Source organism: Equus quagga, chromosome 1, assembly GCF_021613505.1.
Source record: "Equus quagga isolate Etosha38 chromosome 1, UCLA_HA_Equagga_1.0, whole genome shotgun sequence".
Classification (NCBI taxonomy): Eukaryota; Metazoa; Chordata; class Mammalia; order Perissodactyla; family Equidae; genus Equus; species Equus quagga.
The window spans coordinates 21,855,584-21,878,125 of record NC_060267.1 but is presented as its reverse complement, the minus strand read 5'-3'; the positions used below and the strand labels follow the sequence as shown (position 1 = coordinate 21,878,125).

The 22,542-nt window shown below is 34.8% G+C and overlaps 1 protein-coding gene across 2 annotated transcripts in view; it reads left to right on the top strand.

Moving 5' to 3' along the window:
* ARID2 (AT-rich interaction domain 2) overlaps positions 1–22,542 on the top strand; it is a 160,253-nt gene that overhangs the window by 1,021 nt on the left and 136,690 nt on the right. For both annotated transcript variants that reach the window (XM_046665585.1, XM_046665576.1), the window contains exon 3: positions 726–823. In XM_046665585.1, the coding sequence (XP_046521541.1) occupies positions 726–823 (98 nt within the window). The remainder of the gene's footprint in view (positions 1–725; positions 824–22,542) is intronic.

Below are 22,542 nucleotides of genomic sequence, written 5' to 3'. Positions count from 1 at the left end.
CGCTCGCTCGCTCGTCAGCTCTGCCGCCGCTGCCGCTCTAGCACAGGCGGAGACACAGAGACACACAGACTCTGAGAGCAGTTTTCGTGCAACTCAAAATTAGCGCGGGCAGGTTTCACATCGATAATCGGCTGCGAAATGATCCCGGCAGCCGGGGGCACAGCCTCGGCCCCGTCGCCCTCGGTTTCTCCGGCTAACAAAAGAAACCAGGACCTGTCTCCAAATAGCCATCTTAGGCTTCAAGGCTAGGCAGAAGCTGTAGGCCTCAAAGAAGGGCCTATGGAGATGGATAGATCTGGGAGAGGGAGCGGAATCGGCCCCGGCCCGGGCCCCCCCAGAACCTGCGGACGTCGCTGTCCGGAACAGTATTGATCCTTTTGAACTTTTTTTTTTTTTCGTGGAAACGGACCGCGTTGAGATTTAAAAGGGGGCGACAGAGGGACTTGCGATTGGTTATTGTCCGGGCTTCAAAAACAAAACAAACCCACCAGCACCCCCCCTCCCGCCCCCCAAACAAAACAAGTGCTGTTAAATACAGGGCTCTCGGGTGGAAAACAGAGTGATTCCAGTAGCCCTAGCTTAGTAACTCTTACGGATCGATCCCAAACCCCCACTGATGCCCGAGGTCCCTTCGGATCTCTGCAGAATGGGTATTTATTTCACAGTTAGGGTAGAGTTGTCTTGGATTGTGCACTTTCAGACAGATGTGGCTGTGTTTTTAACAGGTTTCTGAGAAGAATCAGTGGGGAGAAATTGTTGAAGAGTTCAACTTTCCCAGAAGTTGTTCTAACGCTGCCTTTGCTTTAAAACAGTATTACTTGCGGTGAGTAGTAGTGGCTCTTCCACAGTATTTGGAAATAAGGGGCTTATGGGGAGATTTGTTTTAAGCAAACGCCCCCCTCCCCCAGGACAAACCTTGCACACCAAACAGTTTCTAAACTTCTGTTAATTTCAGTCTGAGGAACATTAAATATCCGTGAAGGGAGGTTGTAGGGAGGTGAAAGTTTTCCTCGCCTATTTTAAGATTGTTTACATTTTTTATACAGAATCATTACAGGTGACACCCCCCATCTTGGTAAACATTCTTTTGTGACATTGTTATTGATCGCTTGATATGCACAGAGGGGCAGAAAGGTGATGCTTAGTAAAAGAGTTAAGATAGTTAATGAAACTTTGTATCCCTTGGGGAAATTTTTTCTTTGTTTTGGAAACTCCTTTGCCTTTTTAAATTCTGATCTCAAGATTTTTAAAAAATGAAACCTCTTGTGTGGAACCGTGTCACTGAGTAGTTTTTAAGTAGAATATTTTTACATAGCATAACATGTTGGTGTCTTAGGTGACCAGGATTGTTTTTAGAATAATTTTTTTTTTGGTATTTTTGAGTGACTTGGTTCAAAAGGATTATATATTTAGGGAACTTAGAGATACTCTGAAACGGAATACTATGATTTGGATTTTCTTTCATTCTCCCCCCTTTCTGACTGTTTATTTGACAACGTAAATTTCATATTCAGTTGGTATGTGAAAGAGTTTAGATAATATATTTTGTGATTCAGCTTTTTTTCTCCCAGTTTTTCTCCTAGGAATATTTTCATATTGCAACTTATTATGAGGTCATCTTTTATTTTTAATGTTTACTTACCCATAGAGGATCCTTAGTTGGTGGTGGTTATTTAAAACTAAAATAGTGGTCTTCATATTTATTGCTTTTTAATAATGATATTATAGGATGGTCTTTTAGATAATGTGGCTTCTGCATAATTTGAGTTTGGCATTTATCATTGCTCCAAATGCAATATCCAAATGTGGCTATTCTGTGTTGTGTTCAGTATTCTGAAATAGGAAATGCAGTAATTGCACAGGTGTACTTTCTATTGGCTATCTTAGATTGACTTTAGGCTTGAAGCTGAAGAGTTCGCAGAACTTTGAGGGTAGTTACTGAGTTACACAGAAGTCTAGGAAATATTAAATATGGTTAGTTATCTATATCGTGTGTATGTATGATGGCATGTGTGTCAGAGTACGTTTTTAAATAAAGGACTGAAATTAAAATCAAAGTAAAACCAAATCAACCTCCAAAACTGTTGATTTAGTAAAGTGGTGAGAAGTAGAGACTTATATTTATGGTGATATTCACTGCTTATTTTCATGTATAATATTGAGAGGAATACTGTTAATACTTCTCCTGGTTTTCTGGTGATCAGTTTGAATCATTTGGATTTTAGAGTGTTTAAGGTACACATTTTAAACGTATACCTGATATTTATTGGGTTGTTTGATTGATTGAAATTTAATATCCGAAAGGTACGGTAGGATATATGTAGTTCATGAGATGTGTGTTTCTGAAGAATTTACATTTGTAGTAAAGGGTTTTAGCATAGTCAATTAAATGGCTAGACTTCCAGTTTTTTACAAGTTATGTAAATATTGTTTTTCTAGTTGTGATTTCTATCTTGGGATGATATCATCCATTGATTATACTTAGAGGTAATATTTTTAACTATATGGTTTCAAGGTTGTTTGCAACTCTACATTGTTCTCAGATCAATTTGAGCTGTATGCTCTTATTAGAAGCTGCTTTTTGAACTATGTCCTTAGCTAAACTTGTTTTTCCTCCATATGTCACTCTCCAGGTTTGTTTTTGTAGGGTTGTAGCTAGGCTACTAGGAAAAAAGTTGAAGCATTTGTTTTGGAAAATAAAACCATGTGAAGATTTGCATGGCTTGTAAAGAAATACAAAAAAAATATCCTGGTCAAAAATTGGGTACTACCAACCTTGAAAGATTTTTCCCATGGTGGTGTAATATTGCACAGTTAGAGGACATGCGTTATGCCGTCTTTTACACCTTCCTCTGAAAAATCTTAACTGGCAGACAGGATGCCAAGCTTTCACAGTAATTCTGTTACTTAACCATAAGAGTGCCTCTTCATAGTAAGAAATAGTAATCAGGTGACTTTGTGAGTTCCCTCTTTGCTATATCACATTGAATATCATAATTTCTGATGAGCAGATAATTCAGTATGTTCGATAAATCACAGGTGGAATAATTTTTTTTAACATGAACTGCTTTTTCATTTGACCTGTTATCAGACTGTCATTACATGTGTTAGTTCTCATTTACTCTACAAGTTTAATATTTGCTGACATTCCTCTAATTTTATTATTAATTGGATGGATGGCTGCTAGCCTGGTATTTTATGATATATCTGCATGATATTACAGACATTTAAATAAAGAAGAGCAAACTAGTATGCTGGCCATGTATATATTCTAACATTTTTATGTTTGTTTTGACACAAACGTACGCTAGTCATTAAATATAGAGACTTGAGTTTAGTGGTCTGCCAAAAGTTAGCTTGATTGTGTCAAACATATATTTGTATAGTTGTATATTGTCCACAAAAATTTCTCAGAGTCTAAAATTGAAGATGCAGTTGATTATTTGTTTTAATATTGGCATTTAAATTTTTTAAATGTAACTGTCCACAGATAATTAGAAGTACTCTGTTTAAAGATTGGATATTAATCATCTGTGAGGTCTGTATATTTTGTTTTCGCTTAATTCCTTTTTAGGCATGTACATCTCAATATATTCCACAAATGTTTACTATTACAAGATCCCTCTAAGTATAAAGGATAAGGTGCAATTTCCCACATCTTGTAGATGGAGAGATTAAAGTGCAGAAAAAAATCCAAATGGCTTTAGGGGCATTCACTAATTGGACAAAAATGTTGTATTCCTGACATGTGTTCAGTAATATTTAATCACTCTATTATGAATTCAGTTTGTTAGTCACAAATGATTTTAAGAAATTAAAATATAATTGGAAATTACATATGGTTAAATTTATGTTCCAGTGTATCTGTACCCAATGTGTTCCATATTCACTAAGTGGATTTTTTTGTTGTTGTTCTATTTTGGTGCTGAGATTGGAGGACAATTTACTGCTATTATTCCTGTTAAGAATTTGAAGTCTTGGTATGAAGGTTTAGGGGTAAATATTTCAAATACTTAGTTGAAGAATTTTGTTTTAGCTTACTGTCAGTAGTACAGCTATAGCTGAGGTTAACTTAATGTTTCCATTATAAAACTTGATTTTTTGGAAAGGTGGTAAAATATCTTAGACATTAAAAAATTTATTGTATGAAACTATGTATTACTGGTTTTCTTACAATATTAAATGATGTTTTAACATGTTCTTACCTTTAGAATAGTCAGAAACTTACTTGTGGAGTTGGACCCACCATTGTGAATTTTCAGTTGCCTTGTGAATTTATTGTTTTTTTTTTTCTTGATGGTTAAAGCCCTCCCATAAATTATACCAATAGAGTTTACACATATCAGTTAAATAGAATGAATACACTCAGGTGTTCTGTAGTGAGGGTCACTATGTAGATCACCTCTTTTAAGAGAAAGCCTTTTATGAATCACTTGAAGTTAAGTGAAAGATTGCTTCAGAATTGTAATAAATGAGTAAAGCAATACACTGAGTTTGTGAATTGCTAAACAGAATTGATAAACAGATTGTTCTTATTCAGGGAAGGAAAATAAAAGTAAAATGGAGAGTGGAAGAACAACTGTATCTTAAATAAATTATTCATATGGGCATTTTAAACTTAATTTTATAAACTGTACCCTTTCATTTTGAACAAATCTGATTTTGATATCTTCTGATATTCTGTTACATTTTAAAGGGCATGCAGATTTGTTGAAAAGAGGAGTAGAAAGTGGAGAAAGTTGAAAGACTGATTAGAATTCAGCTAGGTTAGTGTTGTGTCTTAGAAACCATGTTTTAAACAGCTTAAATTTGCCCCAAAGTAGAAAATCTCTTTCCAAGATAGATAGTTCACTGAAGATACAAACTTTACTGAGGATAAAAACTAAGAACTTAGCTATAACTCCCAAAAATGTTTATATGCTTTCTTGCATTTACATTTTCTGCCTTAGCTGTTAACTAAAAATGTCTATTTTTAAATGACAGTACTCTTTTATAATCCTACCTCTACTCTGTTGTGGATTCAGCATTTTCATAGTTGGTCGTGTGTGAAATCTATAACTTTGATAGAAAAGTTATATCATGAATCTTTTATGTTCCCAAACTGAAACCATACTGGAAGTTGGAAAAGAAAGGAAAAACAGACATTTTAATTCTTTGGAATTTAGGTGGATTAGTCAATGAGCAAGTACGTAGTTTTAGGTAAAGTCTTTAGAGTTTTTATTATTGTATGGTGAAGGCTGCGTATAGGGCATTTTCCAGAGTGGTATAGACCCTACTGAAGTTTACACGATTTGTCTGAATTGGGAATTAGAGGCTATATCGGGCTGTGTGGGGGGATTTTCTCTGTTTCTCTGATCTGCTACCACCATCATCACCACACTCTGGTATTCAGGAAGAATTACAGTAGAAATTCCCAATTTGTGCTATATGAAACACTTGTTTTCCTGAAATGTCAATATGTTTCCTGGAAAAGGGGCCAAATGAATTTGCGTAATAAAGCTAAACTTAGGTTACTTTATTGCAGGACTTCTTAGAGACTTTATTTTGTTAATGTGCATTGTAGATGTCTAGACAATTGGGAGAAACACTACCTCCTTTCCCCCATACTAAACTGTGTTTCCCAAACACCACCACACATCCAAGGGGTGGTGAAACCTCATGTTTGAGGAACAGCTGCTAAGTTCTGTGGAGCACAGTTTGGGAAACTCTAAGTTAGAAGAAATGAGGGTTAAGGAAGAAAAATTTTAAATATGGAAAATATGAGAATGAGAGTTAATTTTGTGTATTTGTATAGAGGTATATAAATACAGACTTAAATAATTTTTATGGAGCTATTATTTGCATATCTATCAATGGTTGTGGAAAATTATATTGGTAATACTTAATAAATAGTTGTTCGAATAGGGGGATGTTAAAATTATCTTGTGTTCATTGCCAGGAAAAGAAAGGTAAAGAAATACTGCAGTCCAAATGGGAGGAAAAAAGTTGAACCTGTAAGATAAGTAGTGGCTTTAGTTGGCCCAGAACGTAGAAAGCTGTCCTTATAGAAGCATAACAGTATTTTTTCACTGTTTAAACTATGTGATGAAAGACAAAAACCCAAAAATATATGACTGTGATAAGGATTTTTAGGTCTTAGGCAATAGTTCATATATTGGCATGATATTCTTTATGAGAAAAGAATTTACGATTAATTTTGTTTGATTGGTTAGCCTTCTTTTAACTTAATATTCTTATTAGAACCAGCAGCTCCCAAAAGGCAAGTAACTAATGTTTATTTCCCCTGTTGTCTATCATTCTAATTAGAGGCTTCTTTTTTTTAACAGGGTTTTATATTTAAAAATTTTTTAAATTTGTCTAAACAAGCCTCTCTAAAGAATTGTAGCAGAATCATTGATCACATTGTTTTGTAGAATAGTAGTTACTTTTGTTGAAATATATGACAGTCCCGCTAAAAATTTGTATTTGCTTCAGTTCTGTGACTTTAAAAACTAGGAAGTTGTATCATGAAAGCTGTTTAGAAGTAGATATTGGTTTAAAGACCAAACTTACTGGAGTTCAAAATGGAGCTGTTAGGATTAAAGATTATCTTCAAATACTTTATGGCTTAAAGTTGTAAGCATAGTTTTTATGAAAAGCAAAAAGTATCGGCTTTTAAATTTGAAATAATATGGTTAGTTCAGTTATCCATGGTAAATCCAAGGAAATAGGCAGGTTGATTTTGATTATTCAGAAGTGCACAAAGTGCATATATACTGATTGATGTTGGTGTTGGTTACCTATAGTAAAATTTATTAATTCATTCACTTAGGAAATAAGACTTTTGGGGGACCTAGAATAAAGAGATGGTGTAGAGCAGATTGTCACTCTAAGTAGCATTCAGTTTGTGAATTTTATTAAGCTTTCCGAGAACTGTGTTATTAAAATAGAGTCTAGGGCCAGCCCTGGTGGCCTAGTGGTTAAGTTCAGCGCGCTCTGCTTCGGTGACCTGGGTTTGGTTCCCAGGCACAGACCTACACCACTTGTCTTTCGGTGGCAGTTGCTCACATACAAATAGAGGAAGATTGCCAGCAGATGTTAGCTCAAGGTGGATCTTCCTTAGCAAAAAAAATTTAAAAAAGAAGAGTCTAACATTTTTCTCTTTCAAAACACAGAAATTTCACTTCTGCTTGGATACTTTTTGCATATTCATTATGTTGTGAATTGGAAGTTAATTCATTTTTAGAAGATATATATGCTGTTGACTAAGTACATTGCAATAACCTATTGCTGAAACTGAAATCTCTTGGTGATATCTAGGAATAGCTATCACATTCTGAATTGTTGCCCCAAAATGACAGAACTATAGTTCCATCAATATTAAGTCAGTGTTTGCAAGGTCCAACCCCATCTTACGGCTAGAGAATTTTGTGATGGGGTTGAATCTGTTGTTTTGGCTGTTTTCTCTCATTAGTCTCTTAACAGTTCCCTTTTTCTTTTCCTATCATGCCATTGATTTGTTGAAGTAATGGCATCATTCGTCCTTTAGAATGTCCCAAATTCTGGATTTGGTTGATCACTTCCTTCTGGTGTCAATTAACCTGTTCCTCTATCCTTTGTATTTATTTCCTGAAAACTGATAGTTAGATCTAAAGGTTGGTAAGATTCTAGTTAAGTATTTTAGGTGTACTTAATAGGTAGTGTTGTCCTTTTCATCAGATCATGAGGCATATAATATTTAGTTGCCTTGTTTTAGTGCTGCTAAGATTAAGCAGTGGTTTTAGTTATTAATAGTCTGAAACTGTATTTTTAAAAAGTGTTCCCCAGGTGATTCTTAAGTATGCTGAAGTTTGAGAACAGCTGATCTAAGTATTGTAATAAAACCAATTTAGTTGCTGAGATAACTGGTTTAACTTGGCATCAACAAGTTGGCAAGGGCTACATCCAGAACAAAACCTCTAGGTGACATCTGGTCTGGGGCACCTGCTCAAGCTGCACCTGTCATCTCTAAGCAGAGCCCGGACACACCCACACCTTGTCTCTGGGCTCTAGAGAACATAACAAGGGCTCCACTTTAGTTAAGGGGAGAAAAAGGGTAAATGAACTACCAATTTGAACTTAAGATCCTAACTGTATTTGTAAAATTTGGGTTTTAAAAAATTAATTTAAGTTTTCTTTAATATCTAGGTGTCTTCTTTTTTTAAAAAAAATATATATAAGACTTTATAATATTCTTCCCAAATGGGATACATTTGTTTTAATAAATTTGCTGAATGCTTTTTCTCTTTGTGAAGATTTTGTTGGTTTAGCCCAGTGCTGCTTAGGGAAGTTCACTTATATTGTCTAAATTACTTTAAAAATAACAGTACTAGCAATAGCTTGTTTTGTTTAATGCACTTTATCTTCATTTTTCGAACTATTTTCATATGTGAGATTTATTAATATTTCAAATTTCAGAAGTAATTGCTGTTATTTAATCTTAGAAAAAATAACACTTAGAAAAAAATTTCTTTGCACCACTCAAACTCTTCTGGAGCATATGGACTACTTCTTTAAAAAAAAAAAAGATTGTAGGTTATATCCAATCTGAATATTAAGTGTCAGCCATGTTGTCAGTTAGGAAAGTATATCGTCTATATATTTTTAGACCATATTTTCCCCCTTCACCTTTCCATTCCCTTTGCTGGTGACAGACCTGCTTTACATTTTAGAAAGCATTGTCTTCTACATAATCCTCCATTATCCACTGTTGTTAAATATCTTCAGCTATATTCCATGTTCTAGGTGTGTTTACCTTTTGTTTCTATCAATGATGTTTTTCATTACCATATAATAGGGCCAAGCTAAAATGTTGCTTTTTATAAAGCTGGATTTGAATAAAGTTGTATAAGATTCTATTATTTGAATATATATCTTATTGTGAAATATGGCAAGTATCTATAATTCTTGTCTTTCTTTCCAAATTCTTACTATTGTACTTGGTAAATTTGTACTTATAGTGTTCAGTGGTCAGTTGGTCTGTGCACAAAGATGATGTTTATTACATAATTATGACATACACACCTTTCATGGTGAAGTGTTTTCAGATGAAATTTTATTTTGTCCCTCTCCTAGCCCATTGTTTAATTGTAAATAAATAAAATGTTAATGTAAACATACATGAGGTCAGTAGGAGCATTCTTCTGTTAAAATTGGACAAAGAAGAGACCATAAGTTGGGGCCCCATGCAGAAAATACCTAATCTGTAGCACTTTGGCCATGGGGCTGAATTTAAATTTGTCAGTAATAATGCCCAGGTTGATCCCACTTTCCATAATGGTTCATAAATTAAGTGACTTTTCAGTGTACTTGAACTCAGATTGGACCACTTAGTACTTCATCAACAGTAGTTAGTACCTTAGCAGGCTGTACCTCCAAGTGTGCTCGCAAGTAATAGGTCAGGAGTGCTTAATTGGCTGGTATAATCTTTTTACTTTACACCATTAAAAAGTCAAAATTCTGAATTTCTGAGTACTTTTTCCAGGTAGCCCTACATTGCAATGTATTAATTCAGTCTAGTAGTAAAAAAATCGGTTTGTGAGAGAAACTGTCTCTTTCCTTACTATGCTTTCTATTTAAAAATTGTTAATTTTTTTGCTATCTATACATGAACTCTTATTTACACTTCATGTATGTCAACCAATTGTTATTTTGCCATTTTTGCTTTATATTTTTCTCTTTGTGTGTGATGGTGTGCATGTATACACATACATTCTCGTTATTATTACTGTTGTTTAATCATTTGATATCAATACAGAGATAATGCCTTTTACTCCTAAATATGTGTTTATTACCTAAGAAGAAAAACATTCTCTTACCTAACTATAGTACAATTATCAAATTCAGAAAACATGGATACCATTGTGTTATCTGTGTTATATATAGATCTTATTCAGATTTTACCAGTTGTCCCAAAGATGTCTTTTATAGCAATCATACCCACCGCTCCCCAATCCATGATCTTGTATTACATTTAGCTATCATATCTCCAATTTGTCAGCCTCTCATGATACTACTATTTTTTTTTTTTTTTTTTTTTAAAGATTTTATTTTTTCCTTTTTCTCCCCAAAGCCCCCCGGTACATAGTTGTGTATTCTTCGTTGTGGGTTCCTCTAGTTGTGGCATGTGGGACGCTGCCTCAGCGTGGTCTGACGAGCAGTGCCGTGTCCGCGCCCAGGATTCGAACCAACGAAACACTGGGCCGCCTGCAGCCGAGCGCGCGAACTTAACCACTCGGCCACGGGGCCAGCCCCTGATACTACTATTTTTTAACAGTACATGTCAACTGTACTATGAAATTTGGATTCATCTGATGTTTTTTCAGTGTCAGATTTAAGTTAGGCATTTTTGGCAGGAGGTGTGTGATGTCACTTTGTCCCATTATTGTTGATGATAACTTTGGTTAAGGTGGTGTCCTCATGGTTTCTCCACTGTAGAGTTTCCATTTCTTTTTTGTAATTAATCAGTAACCTGTGAGGAGCATACTTTGAGATTGTGTAAATATCTTGCTTATCATCAAACTTTTACCCAATAGTTTTAATATCCATTGATGAGTCTTGCCTGAATCAGTTATTATGATGGATGTACAATGCTTATTTTCTTTTTTGTTTTAAACTGAACTCCTTAGAATGGCACTGTTTGTTTTTTTTTTTTTTGGTGAGGAAGGTTGGCCCTGAGCTAACCTCTGTTCCCAATCTCCCTCTTTTTTTTCTCTCTTTGTTTTTTTTTTTTTTTCTTTTTTTCTCCCAAAAGCCCTACTACATAGTTGTATATCCTAGTTATAGGTCATTCTAGTTCTTCTATGTGGGATGCTGCCACAGCATGGCTTGATGAGTGGTATGTAGGTCTGTGGCTGGGCCCTGAACTGGTGAACCCCAGGCTGCCGAAGCAGAGTGCATGAACTTAACCACTCGGCCATAGGGCTGGCCCCCCAATGCTTATTTTCTAACTCATTCTTTCTACATTTATTAGTTGGCAATCTATGAAAAGGAAAGTATTTTCATTCTTATTTATTAGATTTTTATTTTATACAATGGATTAAAATCTATTATTGTCATGCATTTTGCTGCTTAAATTTGGCCAGAAGGAGTCTTCTCAAACTGGCTCCTCTGTCTTTTTAACGTGTTTCCATTATTTTTGAGTTCTTCCTTGCTTTCTAGCAAAATAAGATCTTCCAGGGTCAACTTGTGTTTTAAAAACTTACCCAGCTCTAGCATCAGCTGTTTCTCCGAGGGGTCCTGGTTCCTTTCCATGTGGAATGGTATATAGAAACCAAGATCTGGGTGGTAGATGTGCTCATAATTATTGGATTATCTTTTCTTCCAGGCCCTTTCAGAGGATGGAGCTAGGAAGTTTATTTTAAATATAAATATATATATATATTGAAAATTGTAAGGCTATACTGATATCTCTAATTACAATCCACACGTTTCTTCTTGCCTTCTTCCATTCGTATATCTCCCTTCACCCTCATTGAGAACCCTAGTTCCTAGCACCAGTATATTACTCATCTTGTAAGTTCTATAATGCGTAGAGAATAGTTTCAGAATTGTTATACCCATACCAGTACAAACAACAAATCTGCCAAATAGAGTCACAGATTTGTTTGCAGTTCTTTTGTGTTCAGACCAAAGCTATCTTGGTAAAGTATTGTGTTAAAAAATTCACAGTGATTGGATTCTTTTTTTTTTCCTGGGTATTGTTATTCACTTAAAATACAGTAAAATTCATATTTTTTCCATTGTATTCAGTTTCACGTTTTTCCTCAACCTTGTTCCTTTCCTTTTTTTTTTTTAAAGATTGTCCCTGAGCTAACATCTGTTGCCAGTCTTTTTTTTTCCTTCTTCTCCCCAAAACCCTGCAGTACTTAGTTGTATATTCCAGTTGCAGGGCCCTCTAGCTCTGCTATGTGGGATGCCACCTCAGCATGGCCCAATGAGCACTGCCAGGTCTGTGCCCAGGAGCTGAACCAGGGAAACTCTGGGCTGCAGAAGTGGAATGTGCAAACCCAACCACTTGGCCGGGTCTGGCCCCTGTTCCTTTAATTTTATTTATGAATATGTAAAAACAGTAAGATTCTAAAATCAAATCCCTCTTTCTTCTATGCCGTTCCTACCCATGTTCTGTTGGTAACCAGTTTGCTTAGTTTCTGGTTATCCTTCCTGCGTTTCTTTTTGCAAAAAAAGGAGATAACATATATGCATTCTCACTTCCCCTTCTTAGAATGAAGAATGCACACTTTTTTTTTTGTATTTTGCCTTTTTTCACTTAATATATCTTGAATATCACTCTAAATAAATTCTTCAAGTCCCAACCTTTTTTTTTATAGCTTCATAGTATTCTATTGTGTGGATGTATCCTAGTTTATTCAACCAATCCTCTGCATCATGGCACTTAGGTTGTCTCCAGGATTTTACAATAGCAAATAATGTGAATAATCTGCAAATCTAGTAATGTTATGCAGACCTCTTTTCAAATTTTTGGAGATGTATCCTCAGACTAAATTACTAAACTAGGGATTGATGCAGTAATCAGAGATTAAATGCTTATGTAGTTTTGTTAAAAATTGCTAAATTCTCTTTGCAGGAGAGAACTATTTTGCATTCCCACCAGCAGTTTATGAAAGTGCCTGTTTCCCATAGTCTTGCCATGTGTTATTAGGCTTTTTAAGTTTTACCAATCTGAGGGATTAAGAAATAGTATCTCCCTATATTGTAATATTGTGGCATTATATAGTGTGTTTTAATATTTGGTAGTGCCATTCCCATCTCACAGTTCTTATTCTTTTTACAAGGTTTTCTTGGGTATTCTTCTATGCTTGTTTTTCCATATGAGCTTTAGTGTCAATTTGTTCTAGTTCCAGAAAAAAGCTTGTTGGTTTTTTTAATGGGGATTGCATTAAATTTATAAATTAAGCTCAGGGGAACTGACATGAAGATGATATTGACCTATCCAAGAACAATGAAAGTCCTCCTGTTCAGATTTTTTCGTGTCATTCAGGAGTCTAAAATTTTCTTTTCTTTTGGACATTTCTTAAGTTTATTCTTAAGTATAATTTTGTTTTTGTTGCTATTGTAAATATGATTTTCTCTTCCTTATATCTTGTAATTGGTTATTGTTTATTTATATGAAAGTTATTGATTTTTTATATTATAATCTGCTGCCTTACTCAATTGTTTTACTGTTTGTATTTTTATCATTGGTTTAAAAAATTGTTTAGACGTAACAGCATGTCATCTGCAAATAGAGATAGTTTTACTTCTTTTCTAAATTTTATGCTTTTAATTATTTTCTTTTGTCTAATTGTATTAGCCTTGTTAAATAGTTGGGAGGATTAGGGCATCTTTTCTTTGTCTTGATGCTGACCTTAGTTTGATGTTTTTAGCATTTCCTCTTTAGGATACTGCTAGCTATGTGTTCTTGATGCAGTCTTAACTCTGTATGTTCTACTAACATAGTATTTCTGTATCTCTTTATTGAATGAACTATGCTGTTAGACGTAGAAGTCAGATTTAGTGATATCCTTCATCCTTCATAGGATATCCTATCCTTATCTACTAGCGTTTGGTTTTAATTTGTTTTAATCTATAATTATTTATTATCTGTATTCAAGAGAGGAGCTAATACTGAATATTAAAAATTTTAAATCCCATTTTGTGGCTTATATTTGAATGTGAATATTTCTCATTTTCTAGGAATTTAATATATAAATAAAAATCAGCTGGGGGCCAGTCCTGTGGCCGAGTGGTTAAGTTTGGGCACTCCGCTGTGGTGGCCCAGTGTTTCACTGGTTCGGATCCTGGATGCGGACATGGCACCACTTGTCAGGCCATGTTGAGGCGGTGTCCCACATGCCACAACTAGAAGGACCTGCAACTAAGATATACAACTATGTATGGAGGAGGGGGTTTGGGGAGATAAAGCAGGAAAAAAAAAAGTTTGGCAACAGTGTTTGCTCAGGTGCCAATCTCAAAAAACAAAAAAGGAAAAAGTAAACATACTTATAACAAAAAATCAACTGAAATGCTAAATAATAACTTTGGAGGAAAATTACGTTTTCTGTTCTATCTATCCATTTAGAAGTCTTTACTATGTCATTCTTTACTCACCATTTCATCACTTGTTATACAAAAACAAGGCAATAATTTAATTCATTGCTTTATTTTTATATTATTAAGACTAGTATAAACCATGATTTGATCATTGCTTAATTTTTATACTCTCAAGGTGGGAAGTAATAGTTTTGGTTTAAAAGTCTTCATAGGTTATCTACCCTGTGGAGACGAAAAGCAAAATCATACTTTAGTTACAATCAGAAATCTTATTTGGGTGGTTTGGGTGAATCCATTCAAATCCATTACCAGTATATTAAATGTGATATATTTTTACATTGTATATTTGATCCTCAGAATTAGGTTTAATTTGGATATTAAAGTCTTCTAATTTTGAGAGTTGCTTAGAACATCTCTCCTTCTTTATCTCCCTGTTTATAAACTATGGGGATTAGCTTAAGTGGATGTATGTGTGTGTGTACACACATGCAACACTGTTTATTAGCTTCAGGCAAGTTGCTTGGTAATTTCTTGGTCAGTTCTTGAGCATGCCAAATCTTATAGATATTTACCAAGTCCTACATATTTAAGGGGCCAAGTTGAGGTAGACATTAGATATTATAGGCAAATTTAATGCTTTATAGAGGCCTAGTAATATAACTTATGGGGCCTGAAAACCTGGATTCCTGAAGATAGGAGCAAAAGGTATGTAGTTAGCAACAGTTAGATATGGCTACTGACTCCATCAATTCACAGCGTCATCATTTTTAACTAGAAGGGATTTTAAGAAGGCAGTCTAGCCCCATGCTTTCTGGTAGGCTAGAACTAAGGATATTTTTTATGGTAGGTCTGCATAAGGATAATTGACTTGCCTAAGATCTCTGTTACTGAATGATGGGAGGGGAAAGTAGAATCCAATTCAGAGCTGCCTGTATTACCCTAGCCACTCTATTCTGGTTTAAAAGGAATAAATGTAAAAGATTGTCAGAGATTTCTTTGCTACTATGAAACGTGACCTTTACTTTTATGTTAAGATGATTCTACTGACTTATACCATCTGTGAGGCATAGGTATTAAATTGTTGGCCAGTAGCCGTGATAAACATGCACTTGATTTATCGTTTGTATCCAACAATCTTATCTCTTTCCCTTTCCTGTCCAAAGGATTAGGTTTATAAAACAGGTGGGTATTATTGGAGAGCCCGTGGCAAAACATGTAACAATCACTGGGAAAAACCACTTTTTATTTCAGATATTCCTTATTTTAAATGTTTTCTTAGAAAAACTTAACCTTACATAACTGGCCGCTAATTTTTCTTTTTTTTTTAATAACCAGGAATACTAATTTAAAGTTTTCAGCTGATACATTATTTTTTAGATGGAGACCTCTACTGGAAGTATGAAGCAATAGATGGATTCTGTTATACATTATAAAATGTCTAGACAAAGGGATAGTAGGGAGATTTGTTTTTAAAATAGTCAATGTAAAGTATCATAGAGTCCTTTTAAAAGAATCTTTGTTATGGTACTTTAGATAATAGTGTACTTTTGGTTTATGACATCATCTTAAGTTTATTAAAAAGCAGAATACCAAGTTTATATTTTGGTTTTAGTTTATTGAATTTGCCGTGTGCCAAGCACTGTACTAAATGATTTATGTTAACTCATGTCTCCTTCACACCTCCCTGTGACATAGGTACTGTTGTTATTATCCTGATGTTATAGAAGAGAAAACAGGACAAAGAGGTTTAAGAATCTTGCCCAAGGTCACGCAGTTAGTAAGTTCAGGAGCTAGTGTTTGAACCTAGGCCATCTGGCTCTAGACAAGGTGAGCTATATTGTCTTCGCCCAGGTGATTAAACTTTGTAAAAAAAACAAAAGTACGTGAAGTCAAGGACCTGAAGAGAATAAGCAATATGAAAATGGTGTGGTAGTTGTGGGATTGTGGCTTTTTATTTTAAAAATCCTTTAATGTATGTTTTTACAGTAAAACTTGTGTGCTGTGGTACAGTTTATAGCATAGTTTATTTGTACAAATATTCCTCTTAGTGGATTTTCACAACTCTACAAGATAGGTATTATCCTGTCTTATAGAGGAGGGAAAAAGCCTTAAGCACCAGTGCTAATAAGTAGTGGTATCAGGATGAGACTTTAGTTTTGTGAATTATAATTCACTGCTCTTGTTTTACTGTCAAAGTCTTAGGGTCAAGGACTTTTTTTTTTTTCTTTTACGTTTCTATACCTCTTAAAGCCACTAATTCAACATCTGATACATTGTAGTTGAACTGAATTAGATCCCTTGCCACTGGGGAGGTTCTTAAGAACTCAGGTGGGTATGGTGGGTCTCTCAGTAAATGGGAAATCTAATTTGGGAAATTCTGAAAGAATTGGAAAATTCTGAAATACAGAATTAGTAGTTATAGCATTCCATTGGTGTGGCCCTAAGTTTAACCTTTTCTTGTGTGCTTTTATGGAACAAGCACCAAGACTCAGTTCTAGTTGTAGAATATAAATTAACAGTGTGATAAATGAGGCATTTTGAGCAATTTTATATAGCACTTAAAAACGTTTTTTTTTTAGATAAAATAGACACTAATGTCACCCCATCTCTCTTTACAAGCTACAACAGAATAGAATCTTGTGTAAGGTAAGAGTTAACCCAGAGTAATATTGATTTTGTTTCAAACTAGCATGTGAGGATCCAAGGATTTTGCGAAGTAACTACTATTTCTGAAAAAATGGGTGTTGGAAATGATGTGATAACTCAGTAGAGGCTTTTCGGGCGTCAGGAATGTTCATTATGATCGTAGTAATAGCTAACATTTGTTGAACATTCACTATTTGCCAGGCATTATGTTCAACCTGCATTATTCTAATCCTCAAAACTATCCTGTAAGATTGATACCATCATCTTGATTTATAGATGAGGGAACTAAGATTTAGAGAGGTTAAGTAACTCGCACAAGGTCTCACAGCTACAAAGTGGTGGAGCTGGAATATGATCCAGGTCTTCTGCCTCCAGAGACTGAACTTGTAACCACTATCCAGAATGCTGCCCTTTATTCATTCAGTGAATGATGATTGATCATCTCTTATTTGCTAGACACTATTCTATGCACTGGACATACATCAGTGATGAAAACAGAGAAAAATCTTTCCCCTTTGCTGCTAGGGAAAGGAGACAGATAGTAAACAAGTAAGTAAAACAGAGTATATTAGGTAATATTAAGTGCAAGGAGAAGAATAAAGGAGATAAAGGAGAGAGTTTTTGGATGGGGAAAGTTACATCTCTAGATAGAATGGACAGGACAAGTCTTTCTAAGAGGGTGACATTTGAATAAAGACCCAAAAGAGATGAAGGAGCAAAACAGGTGGATGTCTGGGATAAGAGTGAACAAACAGCAGTGGAACTTGTCTGGTGTGTTCCAGAAACAGTATGGATACCACTGTGCTGGAGTTAGTGAATAAAGAGGAGAGAAGTTGGAGATGATTAGATCAGAGAGATAGAGATGGTAGGAGATCTTGTGGGGCCTTTGTAAGGTCTTTGCCTTTTACTGGAACTGTTGGAGGATTTGGGGCAGTGAAGCACCATTATCTGGATCTCTCTGGTTGTTTTATTATATATGGATGGGGGGGGGGTCAAGGACAGAAGCAAGTAGACATACTAGAGGGCTAATAAAATCACCTAGGTAAAAAATGATGGTGATTTGTACCAACCAGGTTCGTAGCTTTTGAGGTGGTGATAAATAGCCATATTTTGGATATCTAAAGTTTCAAATCTAAAACTTTCAAGACTTTAATTAGCAGATACCTAGTCAGATACTTCCTAAGAACCCATAAGGTTCAAGTTTATGCTTTTTCAATTATAAACTTTATTTTCCTTGATTATCATAATATGGTAACACATGCTCATTGTACCCAATCTAGAAAACACAAAGAAAGGGAAAATATTGAGCACTATTAGTATTTTAGCATGTCTTCTCCTAGTCTTTTGTCTTACGGATTGAACCTTAAAATCTATCTACCATAAGATGGCTCTCTGTCTCTCTTGCTGAAGTGTTAGCTCCTTCAGAGCAGGAGCTGTGCTCTTTATTTTTCTATCTTGGGTACCCAGCACAGTATCTACTTCATAGTAAGTGCTCAGTAGTACTTATTTTGTTTGAATTAATTGTGCCAATCAATTGGGTGCCATCTCCTTGTACATTCTTTAAGGGGATACCATGTTTTTTTCATTTGTTTTAAGGCTTGGGGATTGGGCAGTCAGTAAGTGTTGGTAGACTTAGTTAATGTACTCTGAACTCCAGCCATGCTTATCTATTTATAGTTCTCCAAACATGCCAAGTTTTTCTTGCCTCTCTGCCTTTGCATGTGCTGTTTTCTCTGCCTGGAATTCCTTTTCCTTCTTCTTTGCCTGACATACTCCTACCCATTTTTGAAACTTAACGTAAATGTCACCTTCTCTAAAAAGCCTTTTCTTATCTCCCCAAACAGCTTGAAGTGATACTTCTTTATGATCCCACTTTTCCCCCATTTATACCTCTGTTATAGACACTGCTGTAACGATTTTTTTCATGTCCATCTTCTTTATTACACTGTGAGCCCAAGGAAATAGGGACTTAGTTTTATGTATCTTTGTAGCCCCATTGTTATGACACAGTGCTTGTTAATGCATAAGAGTTAATGTGTGGCTAATGGAATCAACAAACGAATGCTGGAAAGGGTCATTGGAAATAAGAGAAGAAATCACTTTGGCTTGAAGGTAGAGAGGAGCTTATGTAAAAGGCCTTGAGCTTGGCATCGAAAGACTACTGTATTCAGATAGGAAAAAAAAAAAGAAAGATGGAGGACTTTTTAGGTATGAGGAAAGGGGGAAATGATGGGTGTGTTTTAGTTGTGCAGATGAACCCTGCTGCATCAGAAGGTTTGTGCATGCGATTGGTGGAAGATAAGATGGGGACCAAAGATTGGTACCAGATCATGGAGATTTTGAAAATCAGGTCAAGGTGTTTGACCTGTATTATTCTATATACAGTGGAATGTGAGGTTTATGTTGTTTGTTTGTTAGCAGAACAGTTTCTTGATGGAAGTGATGTTTGGAGAACATTAATCTTATATTGGTGTATGGAATAAATTTGAGATAGGGGAAAGTAGTGGCAGGAATGGCAAACACAACTGCCTGGTGTGATCAGAAAATTGGATAATATTTTATTGAGTATTCAGATAAATGTGAATTATTACCTTTTTTGCATTTTCAAAAAATCAAAGTATAATTGATATAACATACTCGTTTCAGGTGTGCAACATAATGATTTGATATTTGTTTATATTGCAAAATGATTAATCCGGTTAATCTCTGTGACCACACGTAGTTAATTTTTTTTTTGTGATGAGAAATTTCAAGATCCACTCTCCTAGCTATTTCAAAATATGCAGTATGGTATTATTAACTATAAGCTGTACGTTACATCCCCATGACTTTATTCATTTTATAACTGGAAATTGTACCGTTTGACCCCCTTTACCCGTTTGACCTCCCTCACCACCACTTCAGGCAACCACCAGTCTGTTGTCTATATCCCTGAGGTCAGACTTTGTTTTTTTTCTAGATTCCACATAAAAGTGAGATCATACAGTGTTTATCTTTTTCTTTCTGACTTATTTCATTTGGCATAATGTCTTCAGGGTTCATCCATGTTGTTGTAATGGCAAGCTTTCATTATTTTTTTTATGGCTGGATACTATTCCATTGTATATATACACCACATTTTTTTTATCCGTTCATCGACTGATAGACATTGAGGTTGTTTCCGTGTCTTGGCTATCCTAAATAGTGCTTCAATCAGCATGGTGGTGCATAGATCTTTTTGAATTAGTGTTTTTGTTTTCTTTGGAAAACTTCTTAAATAATAGACAAGGAAGTCATATTCAGAAAGTACTTCAGAATCCTGTAGTATCTTTGTGTTTATTATAAATACCAGTTTTCATCAGACTGTCACTTTACAGAAGAGCAGGTTAATAGAGAATTCCAGTTGCTGGTACATTTGATAAACCTACTGTTGCTGCACTTTGTTTTATTTATTTGAGTGTAGGCCCACCATCGTTAGTTTATGGTCATGTAAAATTTTGGATTATATGTAGATTATTAATTCAATTTGTCTTCTATCTCTACGCTGGGAGGAACTTTTACAACTTTGTCTCTGAGTCCACATTTTTTTCCCTTAAGCTCTGGATTTCAGCATTTCTGTTTATTTACTAAATAATTTAGCAGTCTTTTCCTTCTATTTTCCTCAGACCATGTGAGATAGGATCTCATGGTGGTTAAGTATATATACTCATGACAAGAACAAGCTGAACTGAAGACAGATGTACACATTTGATACAATTAAAGTTCTCTAGAATATGTTTTCTAATCTTGGATATTCCTGGACACACATTTATGTGACTAGTATGTCACATAAATGGTTACGAAAAAGGGTTAAAAAGTGGTTAAGAAAAAGGGATTATTTTGGAAAGAGTGTTTAAGAGTGAGGAGAATGGTCTAGTGGGATATGCTTAGGATCATATCTTATTAAAATTCTTCTCCTGAAAGGACTTTGCCATTATTTGGAATCTTATTTGAACATTAAACTGATTTGATTTGGTTTGGACATTTCTGTATTTTTTCCACTTGTAAGTGATTTTAAAATAGTGATCACAAAGGTTAGAGCTAGTTAAAATTGCCTCCACCCTAACTCATCTTAATATGTGAAGAAATAGATAACAGAGCAACATTCTGGCTACAATTAGAGGGAGGACACGTATTCCCAAATGATAATAATCCAGCATTTGGAATGGAGTTAATTTTTCCTAAGCTTACTTGCCTGTAACATCCAAGGCATGGGTTTACTTTTGCCTATAAGAGCAGAGGAAGTTGTAACGTGGACAAAGTATGGAGCTCTCTCCATGATATTCAGAGAAAATTCAGGAATATTCACCTTGCTGCCCAGCAGGGAGGATTCAGCCTTCCAAATTGCAGTCTGAATTAAGGAGAAAAACTCAGTCCATTTCTTTCTCTGCATCATTATTAGGAGGAAAAGCAATTTAAACTCCTAAAGAAATAATCGAGTCTCCTTTCATTGCACAGTTTGCGATGATTGGCTAAGGACTGGTTTTCCTCACAGATCCTTAGGCCAGCATTCTCAAACTGTTGATTAGGTGGGCTGTGGAAAAAAGTGTTCTGACTTAAATATAATTTGGAAACTTTGTTAGAGTTTTAAGAGTTAAAAGTTAAAGTTTTAAGGTCTGAAGTTTATGAACTTTAGTGAATTCGCAAATATTTAGTATGGAGAGTTGTTAGGATTAGGCTTTAACACTTCATTGCAAGTTCTTCCTACTGTTGTCTGAACGCAATTTGAGAAAGCATTTCAATTAGACCTGTAAGTTGTTGTATTATCTTACATTCTTGAACTTTAATAGCCAGGGTGTTCCCCTCAACTAACCATTGGTAAGGACATCCAATGAAAAATATATTTTCTCTGCAATATTTTTCTAATATAGTCCTGTAAATGAAAATGCGAAGATCACAATAATTAATTGTCATTTACCAATTCCTTATGAAGAACTGAATTTCCATTGACAAATTGATCCTTCAAGACAGCACAAGTTTTCTTTCCCTGGAATCTAAATAAGCAGAAAGCTTATGCTGTCTCTTGACATAATACATATTACTTTTTTGAGAAAAATATAAAAGATAAGCAACTGGGCTTATATTAGGAAATTGTTAATATGGAAAACAAACGTTGAGGACATTTCATTAAGTCAGGGTTTATTTAGTCTAACTTCTTAGACTTGCTCGTACTCTCTACGAGATGACAGTTGATGTTCCAAACTGTATTAGGATACTGGCTTCACTGCTTTTATAAAGATGTAAGCTTTGGGTTTAGGAATTTATAGTGTATTAAGTTAAATGAAGCGTTCAGTTCCCGAAGATGTCAGTGTATATTGTTTCTGTGAGAGAGATATATGCATATACATGTATGTATGTATATATGCATGTACGGGACTAGAATGAAATACATGATTTGATATGCAGATATTTGATTTACAGACTTTTTTTTATCAAAAATAGATGTAATACACAAAGTAAAATCAAGCAGTGGTTTATTGAAATGAATACTTTTGATTACAGTTATTTTCCACAAAAGGAAAAAATGTTGACTTGATGTAATAATCCACTTAAATTACAATATGATCTAGGAGATTTTAGGTCTTGTTTCAAAATTAAATTACTACAATTTGAAAATTTTAAAGATAATTGGTGTGCTCATCTTATTGTAAATGTAGGAAAATGTATCTATTCAGATACGTACATTAATTTTGTAGACCCCATGATATTTTGTATGTAAACACATGAACACAAATGACAATTCCTTTTAGTGTAATGATTTCTATATTGTCTTCCAAGCAGAACAATTAAATTTAGAGAACAATTTTA